The sequence below is a fragment of the Elephantulus edwardii genome, unplaced genomic scaffold (genome assembly GCF_000299155.1).
Source record: "Elephantulus edwardii isolate Elephantulus edwardi_28Jun2011 unplaced genomic scaffold, EleEdw1.0 scaffold00167, whole genome shotgun sequence".
In the NCBI taxonomy this organism is placed as follows: Eukaryota; Metazoa; Chordata; class Mammalia; order Macroscelidea; family Macroscelididae; genus Elephantulus; species Elephantulus edwardii.
In genome coordinates this window covers 3,831,106-3,847,250 of record NW_006399917.1, presented here as the reverse complement: position 1 = coordinate 3,847,250, position 16,145 = coordinate 3,831,106, and the positions used below count along the sequence as shown (strand labels likewise).

Sequence of the window (16,145 nt, the reverse complement as noted above, 5' to 3'; positions counted from 1 at the left end):
TCTGAAAACCCACTGGAGGGTTGACTTAGAGACAGCTCCAGTTTGATGGCAATGAGTGAGGAGGTTTGCTGGTGGAGTGGTCACAGTTCTCAGCTGCTAACCAAAAGTCTGGGCTCAAACCCTAAAGGTGCTCCAAGGGAGAAAGAAACAACAGGCAGTAGGCTTCCAGAAAGATTTACAGCCTTGGAAATCCAGTGCTTTTTGCACAGGTTTGCTGTAAATCACAACCGCTGTAAATTGGAATCTACCAGGAGCTGCTGATGGAGTCGAACCACTTGCCTTTGGTTTGGAATCACAACTCCTTACCCATTTGGCTACCAGAGCTCCCCAAGGAAATAAGTGCCAATAACTATTAAAAACCATTTGCCATTAACAGTTTTAACCAAAAACAATTCAAATAATTCTGATCCTTTTAAAGAATGCCTCTTTTGTTCCAATATATAATTTAACATTGGAGCCAAAAGATTCTTTACAAAATAACAATGGAATATTCTGTTTGCATCACCTGGGGCTTACATTCCCCCCCCACCCCCCATTCAGATTCAACTACTGAAGCTGTATCAAAGAGTTTGTTTGCTACATTTGTTTTAGGAAGAGTGGGAGGAAGTGACAAGAATTGTTTCATTTTTCTCATTTCCTCTTTGATACTGGGCACAGAAGCCCAAGCTCTGAGGGAGCTTCAACACCACATTTCATCCACTGGGTATTACCTGGACACTCAGCTGGCCAAGCTATCTGCCCAGAGGAGCCCAAAGTTCAGCAGAGGCAGCTGCCTTTTATAATGCTTCACAGACATAGTGTTTTATGGTACTTTGTGGACTCTGCTGCTTCTTTTAAAACAGACTGAAGGTTTGTGGCAACTCTGTGTCAAGCAGGTCTCATCGCTTGTCATTTTTCCAACAGCATGCACTCATTTCATTTTATTTTGTATGTGAATTTTGGTAATTCTTGCAACACGTCAAGCTTTTTCATAATGCTAATGAGACAGTATAAAGCAGGGGGCTCCTTCAGGGCAAGGACGGTGAAACTTCATCTCACATATTTTGGACATGTCGTTAGGAGGGGCAAGCCCTTCGAAAAGGACATCACGCTGAAAGAGATGCCAGTGAAAGAGAAGACCCTCAACCAGACAGACTGACACAGTGCCTGCGACAATGGGTTCCAGTATATCAGATCGTGAGGATGACACAGGGTAGCGCAGAGTACAGATCTGTTGTTCACAGGGTCCTACGAGTTGTAGTGAACTCAAGGGCATCTAACAACAAGGCACATTTAGGGGACTCTAATGGCCTAGTGGTTAAGGAGTTGCACTGCTAATACAAAGGCAGATGGTTCAAATCTGCCAGCCACTCTGTAGGAGAAAAGATAGGCAGTCTCCCACATGATTTATAGTCTCTGAAAATCAGATGAAAGATCAGTTATGAATCAATTTCACCTCTTTGGCACCTAGCGACGTAACCATGTACACTTAAGTAGGCTACAGCAGAGTGTAGAGATAGCTTTTATACACCGAGAAAACCAAAGGACTAGTGTGGCTTGCTTCACTGTGACATGTTCTTTCCGGTGGTGATCTAGAACCCAGCCCAGCACTGCCTCAGAGCTCTGATAAAGCCTAACTTTAGCATCTCAATGAGTAGTCAGGAGGTCGGAGAGAAGCCCAATGCGAGCACAAGGCATCAGGCTCCTGAAGTTTTTCCTTCTCCTCCTTATTGGTGCGGGAGAAAGTAGCAGGGTAACTAATAAATCCAAAGTTGTTGTTATGTGCCGTCAAGTTGCCTGCAACTCATAGTGACCCTATGTACAACAGCCCTAAACTCTGCTCTATCCTGTGCCAATCTCACTGTCTGACACACCTACCCCCATTATCCCAGTTACTGAATTAACCCATTTCATAGTGTCTTCCTCTCCTGTGATGTCCCTCCACCCTCCCAAGCATGACGTCTTTCTCCAAGAACTGGTCCCTCCTTGCAACATGTCCAAAGTATGTCAGATGAAGCTTCAAGAATCTTTGCCTCCAAGGAGCAGCCTGGCCTCACCCTTTCCAGGACAAACCTGTTCGTTCTCTTAGCAGTCCATGGTGTATTCAACGTTCTTCTCCAACACCACAGCTCAAAGGCATCAATTCTCCTTCTATCCACCCTAGTCATTATCCAGCTCTCCGATGCATAGCAAGTGATTGCAAAGACCATGGCATGTATCAGGCAAACAGGCGCACCTTAGTCTCCAGACTGACACTGTTGCTCTTTAGTACTTTAGAGAGGTTTCTAACCACAGACTTTCCCATCACAATACATCTTTTCATCTCCTGGCTGCTGATGCCAACCAAGTGTGTTGATTGTCGAGCCAAGCAAACTAAAGACCTGGGTAAGGCAGGCAGAAATGTGTCAGAGAAGGAAAGTGTGAAATATTTTCCATGAAAACAAGCAACAAGTGGCGAGCCTGCACCCTTTCAAATGTGTTAAACTTGTGAAATCAGGAGAAACAAAACCATGCCACCATGGTCCAGCTCCCTCAGATTTCACTATAAATAAGACAGAAATTAGAAACTAATTTACAAACTCACTGTCATCAAGTCGATCCTGATTCATGGTGAGCATGCAAGGTAGACCAGAGAAGTCCTAGAAGGTTTCCAAGGTTGTAAGCCTTTACAGAAGCAAGCAGCGGCTGACTCATCCTTCTCCAGAGTCTGCAAGGTTCAAACCAGTGACGGTTCAGCCAGCAGCCAGGTGTTTTAACCACCATACCACCAGGGATCCTTCATAAACAACCCGTGTAAAAGCTCATCTTTCTGGTGCCTGAGGTAGTTTCAAATAAGGCACTTAATGAGATTCTCCCAAGGAGGAAGTGAAAGCGAGATAGCATCACTACCCACCATGAAATTGTTCACTTCTGATAGCCAGGTGCTCACAGTTTTAACATGTTCAAGGGTAGAATTCTCGCTTTGGACATGAGAGATCCAGGTTCAACTCAAAATCCTGGACTGATGCACCTCACATATAGATGTCAATGTCAGTCTGAGGACGAAAGTGCACCTGCTTCAGGCCATGGTCTTTTCCATTACTTGCTATGCATCTGAGAGCTGAACAATGAATGTGGTGTTGGAGAAGAACCCTGAATATCCCATGGATGGCCAAAAGAATAAACAGATATGTCTTGGGAAAGGTGCAGCCGGAGTGCTCCTTGGAGGCAAAGATAGCAAAGCTTCCTCTCTCATGCTTCGAACATGTTGCTAGGAGAGGGTATTCCTTGGAAAGGGATATCATGCTTAGAAAGACAGAGAGTCAGCAAAAGACAGCAAGACCCTCAATGAGATGGACTGACATAGTGACTGCAGCAATGGGCTCAAGTGTATCAGAGACAGCGAGTATGATGGCACAGTGTAGGATAAAATTCAGATCTGGTGTTCTTAGGGTCGCTATGAGTTGTACTCAACAACAATATCATCATCTGTCAATGGAGATCTGTGTGCTACTATGACAGTGAATAGATTTCATGGGAGTTCCCAGAAAGACAAAGAAGAAAGGCCTTGATCACAAGAGTTGGTCTTAGGAGATTGCGGGGATGGTGCAGGACAAGGCAGTATTTTGTTGTGTGTAGGATCATTACAAGGCAGGGCAGACTTTAGAACAACAAATACCTAGCGTATTGCTTAGAACCTAAGCCGGTGTGCTGAAGCTGATGGAGGCTGTATTTTCACTCTGGGAAGCAGTGGGGTACAGTAGAAAGAGACTGGATTTGGAGATCAGGCAGGCTGGTTTTTGTTTCCCAGTTAAAGATTCATACATACCACAGAAATTCTGTTTCTCTGATTAACATTGATACAAACTGTGTGATAACAGCAAGTTGTTAACCTCTCTGGAAGAAAGAACTTCACAGAGTTATGACAGGTAAGTGTAAAAATGTGTATAAAGTGGCCAGTCTCAAAAACTGGCAAACAACAAGCACTTAATAATAGTTTCATGCCGTTCTAGCCACTGCTCCAAGATACAAAGGTTTAACAACAGACTTTAGCGTCCTGATGTTGGCTAGCTGGTCAGAACATCCTCTCCTCAGACAAACTTCAAGAGTCAACAAGTTTGTACTCAATGCCCTTTTTCCTTTCTTAGAGAGCACAATGTTAAGCTAATTTCCACGGAAACAGTTCCTGTGCAGTTAGATGAGAACATTCTTCAGTCGCACTCCAGTTCGAAGATCTGTATTCTGCTCTGATATCTACCCAAACATGAAACTACTCTCAGGATTGTTTTCTTCTGATAATGACTGATGCATCCCCCTGTGTGATTGTTCTCACAACTTTACAAAGTTAACCTCATCTCCAAATTCTGAGGCAACTGGCTCAGCCTTCTAAAGTACTGTTAACAACCTCAAGCTCTAGTTTGATCCTGGATGGGCAATCTACTTCCATGCAATTTACAGCCTCTGAAAACCCACTTGAAGGGTCAGCTCTGTGTTATTTTGGACTCAATGGCAGTGAGTGAGTGAGTGAGTGATCTTCTAATGTGGTTGGTGAAATGGTCTATGCTCACTATGAGCCAAAAAATCCAATCTCACTAGTGCCATGAAAGAAAGGCCTTGTAAGCTCCTTCTGCAGAGATTAGGGCCACCAAAATCATTTGGAGCAATTGTGTTCTGCACCACCAGGTGGTGGCTTTAAATCAGACACAACTTGAGTGCAACAGATTTAGTTTGATGCAACTATCACCCACCTGTAGGGGAGGTCAGGTGCCCTAGGAGGTAAGGTGTTGTGCTGCCAACCCAAAGGCAGGCAGTTTGAGTCCATCAGCTACTCCAAGGGAGAAAGATGGGCAGTTTCATGCTGTGTAATTGACATCGCTGCAAGGTTAACTATAAATTGGATCTGACTTGGTGGCACATAATCACCACCCCCACCTTGATATATTTCAGCAGAACTTCCAAGACTAAGAGAGACTAGGAAAATAGTAGGCTTTGCAAACAGTCAATAAAAGCCCTATGGGTCACCAGAGCACAATGCTATGCGCTGGGCAAGTTCCTGGCAGCACATAGCAACACACCGACCTATCTGTACCATGAACGGTTTGATAAAGACCAAGATCTCCCATCCAATAAAATTGTCACTAGCTGCCATTTCCCCAGGGTGGCCAGCTGAGGGAAACTCGGGGCTGCTAATAGAGACTCAGGGGACACTGTACCCATCCTGTTCCCTTCCTAAGCTGCTCTGGTTTCTATGAAAAGATGAAGATCAAAGGGTTAAGTTAGTTTGCTACAACCAGGAGGAGGTAAGTAGGATCTTGTCCATAAAAAAGAGAAGTGGCTCTACTTTATGGAGGAGATAGTCACCATTGGAAGGCTTCCAAACGTTTATTATTTGAACCTGGGGAAGAGCTGCCCTGAAGACAAGCTTAGAAGAGCTTGCTGACGTAAAATTCCAGGCTGTGGTAACCCCATTTGGCCAAGGCATACGTTTATTTATTTATTGTTTTAACTGCTATAAGGTGGCAATTAAGAATAGGACTGAAGGTAAGGATTCCCCTTGAGTCTGTAGTTCTAAAAACAAGCCTGGGAAAGAGCGCTTCCATAAAAGATGCAACTCTTCTTAGAATTCAACTGAAAACTTCCCAAATTGCGGACAACACTTTAGCATCTCTACTGGTGGCTTCCGGCCCAGACCACAAAGGTTCCCTTTGCGGTGACAGGAATCGACACAAACAAAAACTAAAGAAGAGTCAAGTTTGCAAACGCTCCTTCCTTTTTTCTACTCCCTCTCTCGCCCAAGCTGATCCATCTAGGATCCGTGGGAAGGAACCTGGAACCACCAAACTGTTAAAAAACACTGCGCCGACCGCAAAATTAAATGAAAACTTGGAAAGCGCACAAATGTTCAGAGATACAAAGAGGTGGAGTGAGGGACAGACGCGGCAGCAGCGCACCGGATCTCTGTCTCCAAGTTATGCCCGCCTGGCCTTTGAGGACAGGGGGCTCCCAGCGTATGGCCGAGACAAAACCAGGTCCCTGCAGGCTAGACAGCCCGGCGAGGGGGTGAGAGTCACGGGTCCCCCTAGGAGGGTGCAGGAGGAAGGAAGGTAGGAGCCTGGGAGGCACGTTGGGCGGGACCGGAGCTGTCGCCTCGCGCCGCGCCCGGCCCGGGCCACCCCGGGGGTATCCAGATGTGCAGCGTGGAGTCACGAGGCAGCGCCAGGACTCAGTAGCCCGGGACCCAGCGGGGCTGCCATCCGAGCCTCTCGCCTTCCGCCCCGCTCGCCGCGCACTGGGTTCTGCGCGGGGCGCACACTCACCGGGAGCCACCAGCGGCGAGCTCGCGACGCCTCCCACCAACAGAGCCGCAGCGAGGACGGCGGAGCGCTGGAGACCTCGAGGAGCCATCGCCCGGTCCTCTTGCCGGCCTCACGCCGGGCACCCCAGTCCCGGATCCGGCAGTTAGTGCTGCGCTCGGACGGGCCCGCGCGCCGGCGGACAGACTGGAGGGGGGCCCGCCCCGCCCCCGCGCGCCTTCACACCGGCCCCCTCCAGCCCCGCCCAGCCCAGCCGACCCGACCCAGAGCTCCGCCCACCACGGCGCGAGGCCCGCCCCCTCGAGGCCCTGCCAGAACGGCTCCACCCACCTCGCCCTCGCCTCTCCCCGCCACTTCTGAAGCTCCTCCCATCCTGGCGCGTGGCCCACTCGGCCGCGGCCGCGCCCCTAAGAACCACTCACGGGATCAGGCCACGCCTGTCCCCAGCGCCTTGGAGCTCCGCCTACTCCGGCGTAAGGGCCAATCCTACGCGAGTCCTGCCCCTCTAATCCCGTTTATCTCAGCCTCGCCTCTCTCGGCCCCTCCTGAGGCTCCGCCCACCCTGCTGGAGAGAGGGCCCAGCCCAGTACCTCTGCCGAACTGCGCCATTTCAAAGGTTCCGCCCGTCCTGGCCCCGCCCTGGTCCCCCACACCCTACTGTGATCTTGACCTGGCTTTACCTCTCTCGGCAGCTCCCGGTGTCCCGCCCACTCCGGCCTGGCCCCACCCTCCCGCTGCGCCCCCTTCCTTTCCTTTCCCTGCTCCACTGCTGCCGACAGGATTGCGCGGGAGCCCGGGGCGGAGGCGCGGGAGGTGCGGGGCGGCTCCTTCCCAGGATCTGGAGCGAGGCACGCGTGGGCTGACCGAAAGTGAGCGCCGGGCTGGAAGCGCCAGACCTGCTGACACCGGCAGCCTGGGCGAGCACTTTGCATTAGTGTCTCGATCCAGCTGGCACTCCCCTCCATGACTAGTCCTAGGAGGGGCGCCACTCTGGACTTCATAATTCAGCTGTTTGAAAAATTGAGGAGAAACAATGAATCGCTTGAAAATTCTTCCTACATCTGTTTCCATTTAAATTGTTCCTCATAATTCCAATTAAAGAGACCCAAAGTCAGGTGGCTTGAATCTACCACCTGCTGTGCAGAAGAAAATGTCCTAGCTCAGTTGCAGGAATCTACCTCCTATCCTGCGACTCCAGGAGAAGGAACAGTGCTACAAGCTCTTTTGGAGAAGCAAGGAGGATTTGATTGTCCGCGGGAGTGCGGACAGAGAGATCACAGTTTCTTAAGGATCCAGCTGCCCCATTTCAAAATGTCCCCTCTTTATATGAGCTTATAAAGTGGTGGTTGGGGGTCTTTTTTTTTTATTGGCTAGTTTTTGTGGATCACAACAAATTATGGCTAATCTTGAGGAGAATGGGAAGCCCAGAACTCTTGATTGTGTTCGTGCAAAACCTATACTCACACCAGAAATCAGTCCTCAGAACAGAGCAAGAAAACACTGAATCGTTCTAAAGCTAAATAGGAGTGTGTCAAGGATGAGTCCTGTCTTCATACCTTCTTCAATCTATGTGCAGAACGGATCATTTGGGAGGCTGGGCTTTATGAGGAGGAATGTGGCATCAGTACTGGGGGAAGACTCATCAACAACCTGCAGTTATGCAGATAACACAACCTTGCTTGCTTACTGAAGCCCAGGAGGACCTGAAGCACTTGCTGCAGAAGGTCAAGGACTGTAGTCTTCAATATGGATTGAAGCTCAACATCAAGAAAACAAAGATTCTCACCACCAGCCCAACTGGCAGCACCATGATAGATGGAGAAGAGATTAAGGTTAACAGTTACAGTTTGCTTGGTTCCACAAACCATACTCTTGGCAACAGCAGGCAGGAGATCAAAAGATGAATTGCACTGGGAAAATCGTCTGTCTGGGACCTCTCCAGAGTACTGAGAAGCAATGAAGTCAGTCTAAAGACTAAGGTACACCTGATCCAGGCCATGGTCTTCACAACTACTTACTATGACTCAGAGAGCCAAAGAATTAATGTCTTTGAGCTGTGGTATTGGAAGAGTCTTGAACATACCATGGACGGCCAAGAAACAAATAGGTCTGCCTTGGAGAGGGTGAAACGAGGATTCTCCTTGGAAGCTAGTATTTTGAAGCTCTGTCTCACATATTTGGGCACGTGCCCAGGAAGGACCAGTCCTTGGAGAAAGACATCATAGAAGGGTAGAAGGACAGCACAGGAAAGGAAGAGCCCAGATGAGATGGTTTGACACAGTAACTAGGGCATGGGGGAGGTGTGTTGATATCAGTGAGACTGGCTAAGGCTTCAGAGCTACTGTTATACAAAGGGTCGCTATGAGGCCAAGGCAACTCAATGGCACATAACAACAACAGTTTTCATGTACATTATAATTGGTTAGTTAAATTTTTTGGGGAAAGGGGCTTTAAGTCAGTTGAGTAGACAAGGAGAAAGATCATAGGTTAATTAAAATTCATTCATTTGGTTGCTGGGCAGCCAACTTCCAGCAGCTAGACTGGGTTTCTGTTATTTATTTCTGACCTTATATCTACCTTATCTGGTTAGAGCTATTCACCTGCCACTGTTCCTGGGGGGTCGAGTCGGCTAAACAGCTTTCCTATATTCATTTAGTTTGTGTCTTCTTAGACCTGGGCCTGCATTAAAGAGCTTTTCTATGTTTGCTTAGTTTGTGTCTTCTTGGGCCTGGGCCTGCCTCATCTCCTCCCTTGCCTTTGAAACCCTGCTGGAGAGCCAGCTATGACTGCAGTTAGTTGAGCTGGTTAGTTTAAAGGAGTCTCAATGATATTCTATGTCAGGCTGCTAGCCAAAAGATCTGAGGTTCGACTGCACCAGAAGGGCACTCCAAGGTAGAAAGGTAGTTTCTTCTCATAGATTCACAGACTTGGAGACCAGATACAGGGTTGAAATCCATTCAATAATATAGGATTGTTGTTGTTATGTGCTGTTAAGTTGCTTGCTCATAATGACCCTATGTGCAAGAGCCCTAAACCCTGCTCTATCCTGTACCAACTTCATTGTCTCTGACATACCTACTCCCACTATCTCAATCACTGAATCAATCCATCTCATCAAGGGTCTTCCTCTCCTGTGCTGACCCTCCACTCTCCCAAACATGATGTCCCTCTCCAATGACAGATCCCTCCTTGCAACATGGTCAAAATATGTCAGACTAAGCTTCAGAATCCTTGACTCCAAGAAGCAGCCCGGCTTCACCCTCTCCAGGACAAATATGTTTGTTCTCCTAACAGTCCATGATATATTCAATACTCTTCTCCAGCACTCCAGTTCAAAGGCATCAATTCTATTTCTGTCATCTCTAGTCACTGTCCACCTGTCCAAATCAGGCCGAACCTTAGCCTCCAGCCTGACGTCGTTGCTCTTCAGTACTCGGGAGAGGTCCCTGACAGCTGACTTTCCTAATACAATTCGTCTCTTGATTTCCTGGCTGCTGGTACAAAGAGTGTTGACAGTGGAGCCAAGCAAACTAAAACTGTTAACTATCTCCATCTCTTCACCATCCACTGATGCTGCCAATTGTCCCAGTGGTGAGAATCTTTGTTTTCTTGATGTTGAGCTTCAATCTGTATTGAAGGCTGCAGTCCTTGACCTTCTGCAGCAAGCAACTCAGGTCCTCCTCAGTTTCAGCAAGTAGGGTTGTGTCACAACCTAGAAATCTCTGTAAGATGGTCCTACTTTGTCACATGGGGTTGCAAGTGTTGAAAATCCTGTCCATGGTACGCAAAAACTGGGCCAAGTACTTCCACATTATCTCTAGAAACAGCTTGTTTTGTTTTGTTTTTATGTTCTTACATAGAACCTTGCAAATAGTCTAGCAAAGTAGTTCTTCAAAGTGCTCAGTCACTTCATCCAAACAAACAATTAAAAAAATCGTTGCCATGGATCCTATTTGCTACCCTGTGGGACAGACAGAATAGATAGAAACCCATAGAGTTTCTGAGGCTGTGGTCGCCATGGAAGCAGAAAGCAGACAGGCCCATCCATCAGTTTCCAGCTGGGCCGCTTTAAGGTAGTGTCAACTGCTGTAACCACAGTGCTACCAGGGATCCTGGCCCTGTCTCTTTGTTGTTAAGTGCCCATCTGTAAGTTTTGACTCACAGGACCCTGTACACTACAAAATGAAACACTGTCTGGTCCTGTGTCACCCTCGGCGTTGCTGTGTTTGAGCCCTTTGTTGCAGCCACAGTCAATGCATCTCCTGGGGGCTCTTCCCCTTTTGCTGACCCTTCTGCTGTACATGCTGTCTTCCTCCAGGGACAGGCTCCTCCCAATGACGTGCATCTGCTTGGTGAGATAAGTGTTACCGTCCCCATTCACAGGACAGGAAATAGACCGAGGAAGGCTGTGACGCCGTGGTATACTGGAATTAGCTCGTTGTCACTGTGCTTGCTTGCCACCATATCCTCAGGCCCTGGCACCAAGGGAGAGGACAGAAGCATGCTTTAAAGTGAATTAGCATCACAAGCGCTGATAGCATTTAGAATCTGAGTCTGTGAGTTACCTCCTTAATCATCTTTAAAGACTCCTGAAGCAGGGAAGTCCAAGTTTGTACAAATGAATCCTCAAGAAAGCAAGGAAGGAAGGGCACAGATTTTAAGAGCAGGGTCCTTCCTGTCTGACAATCATCTTTAAGGGAGATCTGTGTATTTTCTCAGGAGTCCTCTCTGGAGCCTATGAAACAAGCGTTTGCCCTGATGCGGGAACTGTGCACGACAGAAGCCCCTCCAGATGGCTGAGGAGGAAGACTGGAAGCTCTGCCCTTTGAAGACTGGACCCACTGCAAGTCTGGCAGGCTGGCCAGCAACCCTTCCTAGTTTGAGGCAACAAAACAGAATAGGGACAGAGGAAAGAAGTCCCACCACTTGTTGTTCTTGCTGTTAGGTGCTGTCGCACACGACTCATAGCAACACTATGAACAATAGATCTGAGTCCTCTCCTATCTTGAACCAGCCTCACCATCTCTGACATACTTGAGCCCATTGCTGCAGGCATGGTGTCAAACCAGGTCATTGAGGATTTTATGCAACAAAATGAAGAATGGAGACAAAGTGAAGTTTACCACATATGTTCCCAAATTCAAGAGAAGGAGAGAAGGGGGAAAGAAATAATGAATTAAATGGTAAATTACAGCTTTTTTATTTTTTAAAAAGAATTCCATTTTGAATTAATTAATAAGTTAATTTTCATCCTTTCAAGACTGAAACAGCAGAGCATTAAACCCAAATTCAGGAACTTGTGCCCCTGCACAGGCCACATTCAGTAAGCCAGGCCTGGTTTTATAGAACTTTTTAAAAAAGCAACAACAAAACCAAAAATCCCCTGTGTGAATAATAAAAGCAATTTTTTTTGAATGAGGTCTGAGAGAGGGAGGGGAGGAAGAAGAGGGTAGGAAGGTGGGGTAGCATCAAATCGAAAGTGGAAAGGTACACCATCAAGTATCAGTTTTGATGCTATTGTAATGTACCATGAGTCAGAAGAGACTCAGAGCTGACCCTTCAGCAGGTTTCAGAGGCAGTAAAGTGGACAGAATGTTATACTGCCGAGCCCAAGGTGGGTGGTTTTAATCTGAAGCCCTTGGGCCTGATTTTAAATTTGTTTTTTGTCAAACATTCTTCTAAGACCACTTAGAATATATAGCACTGGTCTGTCCATTTGCTGTACAGAGGTAACTCGTGGTTGCTGTGATGCTAAACACTGTGACACTGATGTGCCAAGTGTGATAATGGTTACCCATGGTGGACCATGTTTGTTGGAGCTCCCCAATTAAAACAAGTAGGAAGTAGGAGTGACATCCACTCCTGAAATGGCTTGCCTCCGGAAACTATGAACACTGCTCAGGTCTTTTGTTCATAGGGTCACTTTTGTTCATAGGGTCGCTATGAGTCATCTACAACTCGATGGCACTTAACAACAACAACAAAGCAAACAGACAGTGATTGCCCATCTTTCTACTCGAAGCAGCTGGTAAATTCCAACCATATGCTTTTGCATTGGCAGCACAACTCCTTACCACTAAGCCATCTTACAATTTACCACTGAAGTGCTGGCAGGACTTCACTGGTAAAGGGAAGGGTACAGGGGAAGGGGGTATAAGAGCTCTCAGTATCTCAATGGTCAATGAAAGTGACCTGAATTACAGGAAAGGAAGGCTTAAGTTTTGGTAAAGACAAGTCTTAAGATTACTGTCCAGGCTGCCATGAATTCCATTTTGTCAACCACACTTTTTCATTTTCTTTCTTTTCAAAGAACTTAGAAAGTGGCACGCCACATCAAGACATCTAATCAAACTGTAAAACCTCATTTTGAAATTGAGTAATGTCTCACACTTTTCCCACTGAATTAATTTAGGAAAACCTAGTAGCCATGGTGAAACTTTGCCTCATGTACTTTGGCATAAGATCAGGAGAAGTCAGTCCTTGGAAAAAGAGGTCATGCCGGGCAAGGTAGAGAATCAATGAAAAATAAAAAGATAGCCCAGACAAGAGGGCCTGGCACAGTGGGCATTTCGGTGGGCTCAAGCATGGTGGAGATCAAGATGACATGACAGGGCAAGGTTCACATCTACTGTTCTGGGGTTGCTATGAGTGCTAATCAACTCGACAGCACCTAACAGCAACAGTAGCCGTCAAATCAACTTGACTCCAGGTGACATCATGTGTGTCCAGTAAAACGGATTTTCTGGTTTTGAATTTTTGGAAGCAGCTCATCATAACTGTATTCTGAGGTACTTCTAAATGGACTCAAACATCTAAATGATGTCTCCAAGTTAGCAGTTGTTGTTGAGTTGTTGTGTTGTTGTGCACCATTGAGTCGGAACTGACCTAAACCTGACCCTCCAGCAGGTTTTCAGAGGCAATTAATCACACGGAGAAGATTGTCCTTCCTTCTCCCATTGAGAAGCTGGTGGCCTCGAACTGTGTGCCTTCAGGATTGCAGTGCAGCTTCTTGCCACTAGGCCACCAGAGCTCCTTGGGGAGCAGAAGAGTATGTGAACGAACCATTTGCACCACCCAGGTTACTAAAAAACCAAAACCGAAAAAACCCCACAATGCCAAGGAGTTGAGTCTGTTGTTGTTGCTGCTGTTAAGTGTCATTAAGTTGACTTCCTACTGCTTTACTGGGTCCAAAATCCATTGCATAGCTCGCAGTACACACAGAACCAAATTATGGAAGTCAAAATCTCTCTAATTCAGGTGAGTAGCTGAATACAATCGCTCAGGACAGCACTTCAGCCTCACCGTGGCTTGAGGCCACTGTTACAAAGTTTATGCTTCCAATTAAGGTTCTCTTCACTCCCAGGCCCTACCTCTGTTGTTGTTGTTGTTGTTGATAAGTACAAGTTGTAGACAACTGATAGCGATCCTATGAATGAAAGACCTGAACACTCGTATAACTTTCATCATTTCTCCAAGTTCATAGGGCTTCCAGAGGCAAGCCATTTCAGTAGTGGATGCTACTGCTGCTTCCAAGCTTGTTTCAATCAGGAAGTTCCACCAAACACTGTCCACCATGGGTAACCATTATCACATTTGACACATCAGGGTCACAGTGTTCAGCATCACAGCAATCACGAGTTACCTTTGTACAGTAAACTTAGAGTATGAGAAAAAAAGACCTCTAGTAATCCAAAAACCTTGGGCAAAGGCTCTTAGCTCTGGTTTGTGGTGGGGTAACCATCCCACGGGTCCATTATCTCACATCAAGTCTCTGTCTCTCTGTTGGTTTTATGTCTGTGGTGTCTCCAGGTGCTGGTTTGGCTGGAACAAGAATCTCTGGTCCTGAAGGGCACATTGCATTCCTTTGCTTCTTCTTGGCTGGTAGTGAGATTCTCAAAGTTTGCTGCTGGATCTGCCCAATTTAATGGAAAGACTAGTTAATCCTCTTGTGATTGGAGAGACTAGACAATCCTCTTGTGGATAAGCTAACACACTCTATTCATACATTTCCACCCATCCACATGCCCAAGTCAGTTAATGGCCAAGTAACCGTTTTGAACAACAAACCCTTACACTGCACAACTTGAACTTCCAGTGGCTCTGTTAACAGACCTGAGCCCTGCCCCTTCCTGAGCCATCCTCATGATCTCTGGTACACTTGAGTCCACAGTTACAGTCACTGCATCCATCCAATTTGTTGAGGGTCTTCTTCTCTCCCTCTGATTCTTCACCTTTTCCAGCATGATACCATTTTCCAAGGACTGGTCCCTCCTAACAGTGTGTCCAAGCTTCACCATCCCTGCCTCTATGGATCACTCAGGTTGAATTTCCTCCAAGACAGTATTGTTTGTTCTTTTGAAAATCCATGAGCTATTCAGTACTCTTTCCAACATCACAATTCAAAGGCATAGATTCTTCTGTCATCCTTATACAACGTCTAACAGTACATCAGCAGAGAACTTCCAGAAGTCCAGGCTGAGTTTAGAAGGGGTCGTGGTACTAGGGATATTGTAGCTGATGTCAGATGGATCTTAGCTGAAAGCAGATAATACCAGAGGAATGTCTATCTGTGTTTCATTGATTATGCAAAGGCATTTGACTGCGTGGGTCATAACAAACTGTGGCTGACTCTGAGAAGAATGGGAATCCCAGAACATTTAATGGTGCTAATGCGAAACCTATACTTGGACCAAGAGGCAGTCGTCAGAACAGAGCAGGGCAACACTGCATATTTCAAAATTGGGAAGGGTGTACGCCAGGGATGTGTCCTATCTCCATACCTTTTCAACCTGTATGCAGACAGATTATCCAAGAGGCTGGGCTCTATGAGGAGAAGCATGGCGTTAGGATTGGTGGAAGATCTATCAACAATCTGTGGTATGCAGATGACACAACCCTGCTCGCTGAAACTGAGGAGGACCTCATGCACTTACTGCAGAGGGTCAAGGACTGCAGCCTTCAGTGTGGACTGAGGCTCGATGTCAAAAGACAAAAATTCTCACCACTGGACCAGTCGGTAGCATCAGGATGGATGGCGAAGAGATTGAGATTGTTCACAGCTTCAGTTTGCTCAGCTCCATGGTCAACACTCTTGGCACCAGCAGCCAGAAAATTAAAAAAACAAAACAAAACGTATTTTGATGGGAAAGTCTGCGGTTAGTGACCTCTCTAAAGTACTCAAGAGCAACGGTGTCTCTCTGGAGACTAAGATGTGCCTGATACAGGCCATGGTTTTTGCAATCACTTGTTATGCATCAGAGAGTTGGACAATGACTAGGGAGGATAGAAGGAGAATTGATGCCCTTGAGCTGTGGTGCTGGAGAAGAGTATTGAACGTACCACGGACTGCTAAGAAAACAAACAGATTCATCCTAGAGAGGGTTAAACCAGGCTACTCCTTGGAGGCAAGGATTCTGGAGCTTCGTCTGACATACTTTGGACATGTTGTAAGGAGAGACAGGTCCTTGGAGAGGGACATCATGCTTGGTAGGGTGGAGGGACAGCGCAGGAGTGGAAGACCCTCTATGAGGTGCATTGATTCAGTGACTGGGGTAATCGGGATGGGTGTGTTGGAGGCTGTGCGATTGGCACAGGATAGAGCAGGGTTTAGGGTTGTTGTGCATAGGGTCGCTATGAGTCGCAAACGACTCGACGGCACATAACAACAACAACAACAACTTTACAGTGCATAAGAAGCAATTGAAAAAGACTGTCTAGGATCAGATACATCTTTAAACTGACATCATTGCTCTTTAGTACTTTAGAGAAGTCTTTGAAAACAGATTTTCCCAATGCAAAATCTCTCTCTGATTCATGGGGACATTATGTGTTTCAGAGTGAAACTGCTCCAAAGGGTTTTCTTTTTTCTTTTTT

The 16,145-nt window shown here is 46.7% G+C and overlaps 1 protein-coding gene across 1 annotated transcript in view; it reads right to left on the bottom strand.

Moving 5' to 3' along the window:
• RELL1 (RELT-like 1) overlaps nt 1-6,363 on the bottom strand; it is a 103,632-nt gene extending 97,269 nt beyond the window's left edge. The window contains exon 1 of the mRNA XM_006895412.1: nt 6,276-6,363. Within this exon, the coding sequence (XP_006895474.1) occupies nt 6,276-6,363 (88 nt within the window). The remainder of the gene's footprint in view (nt 1-6,275) is intronic.
• Between the last annotated feature and the right edge of the window lie 9,782 nt (nt 6,364-16,145).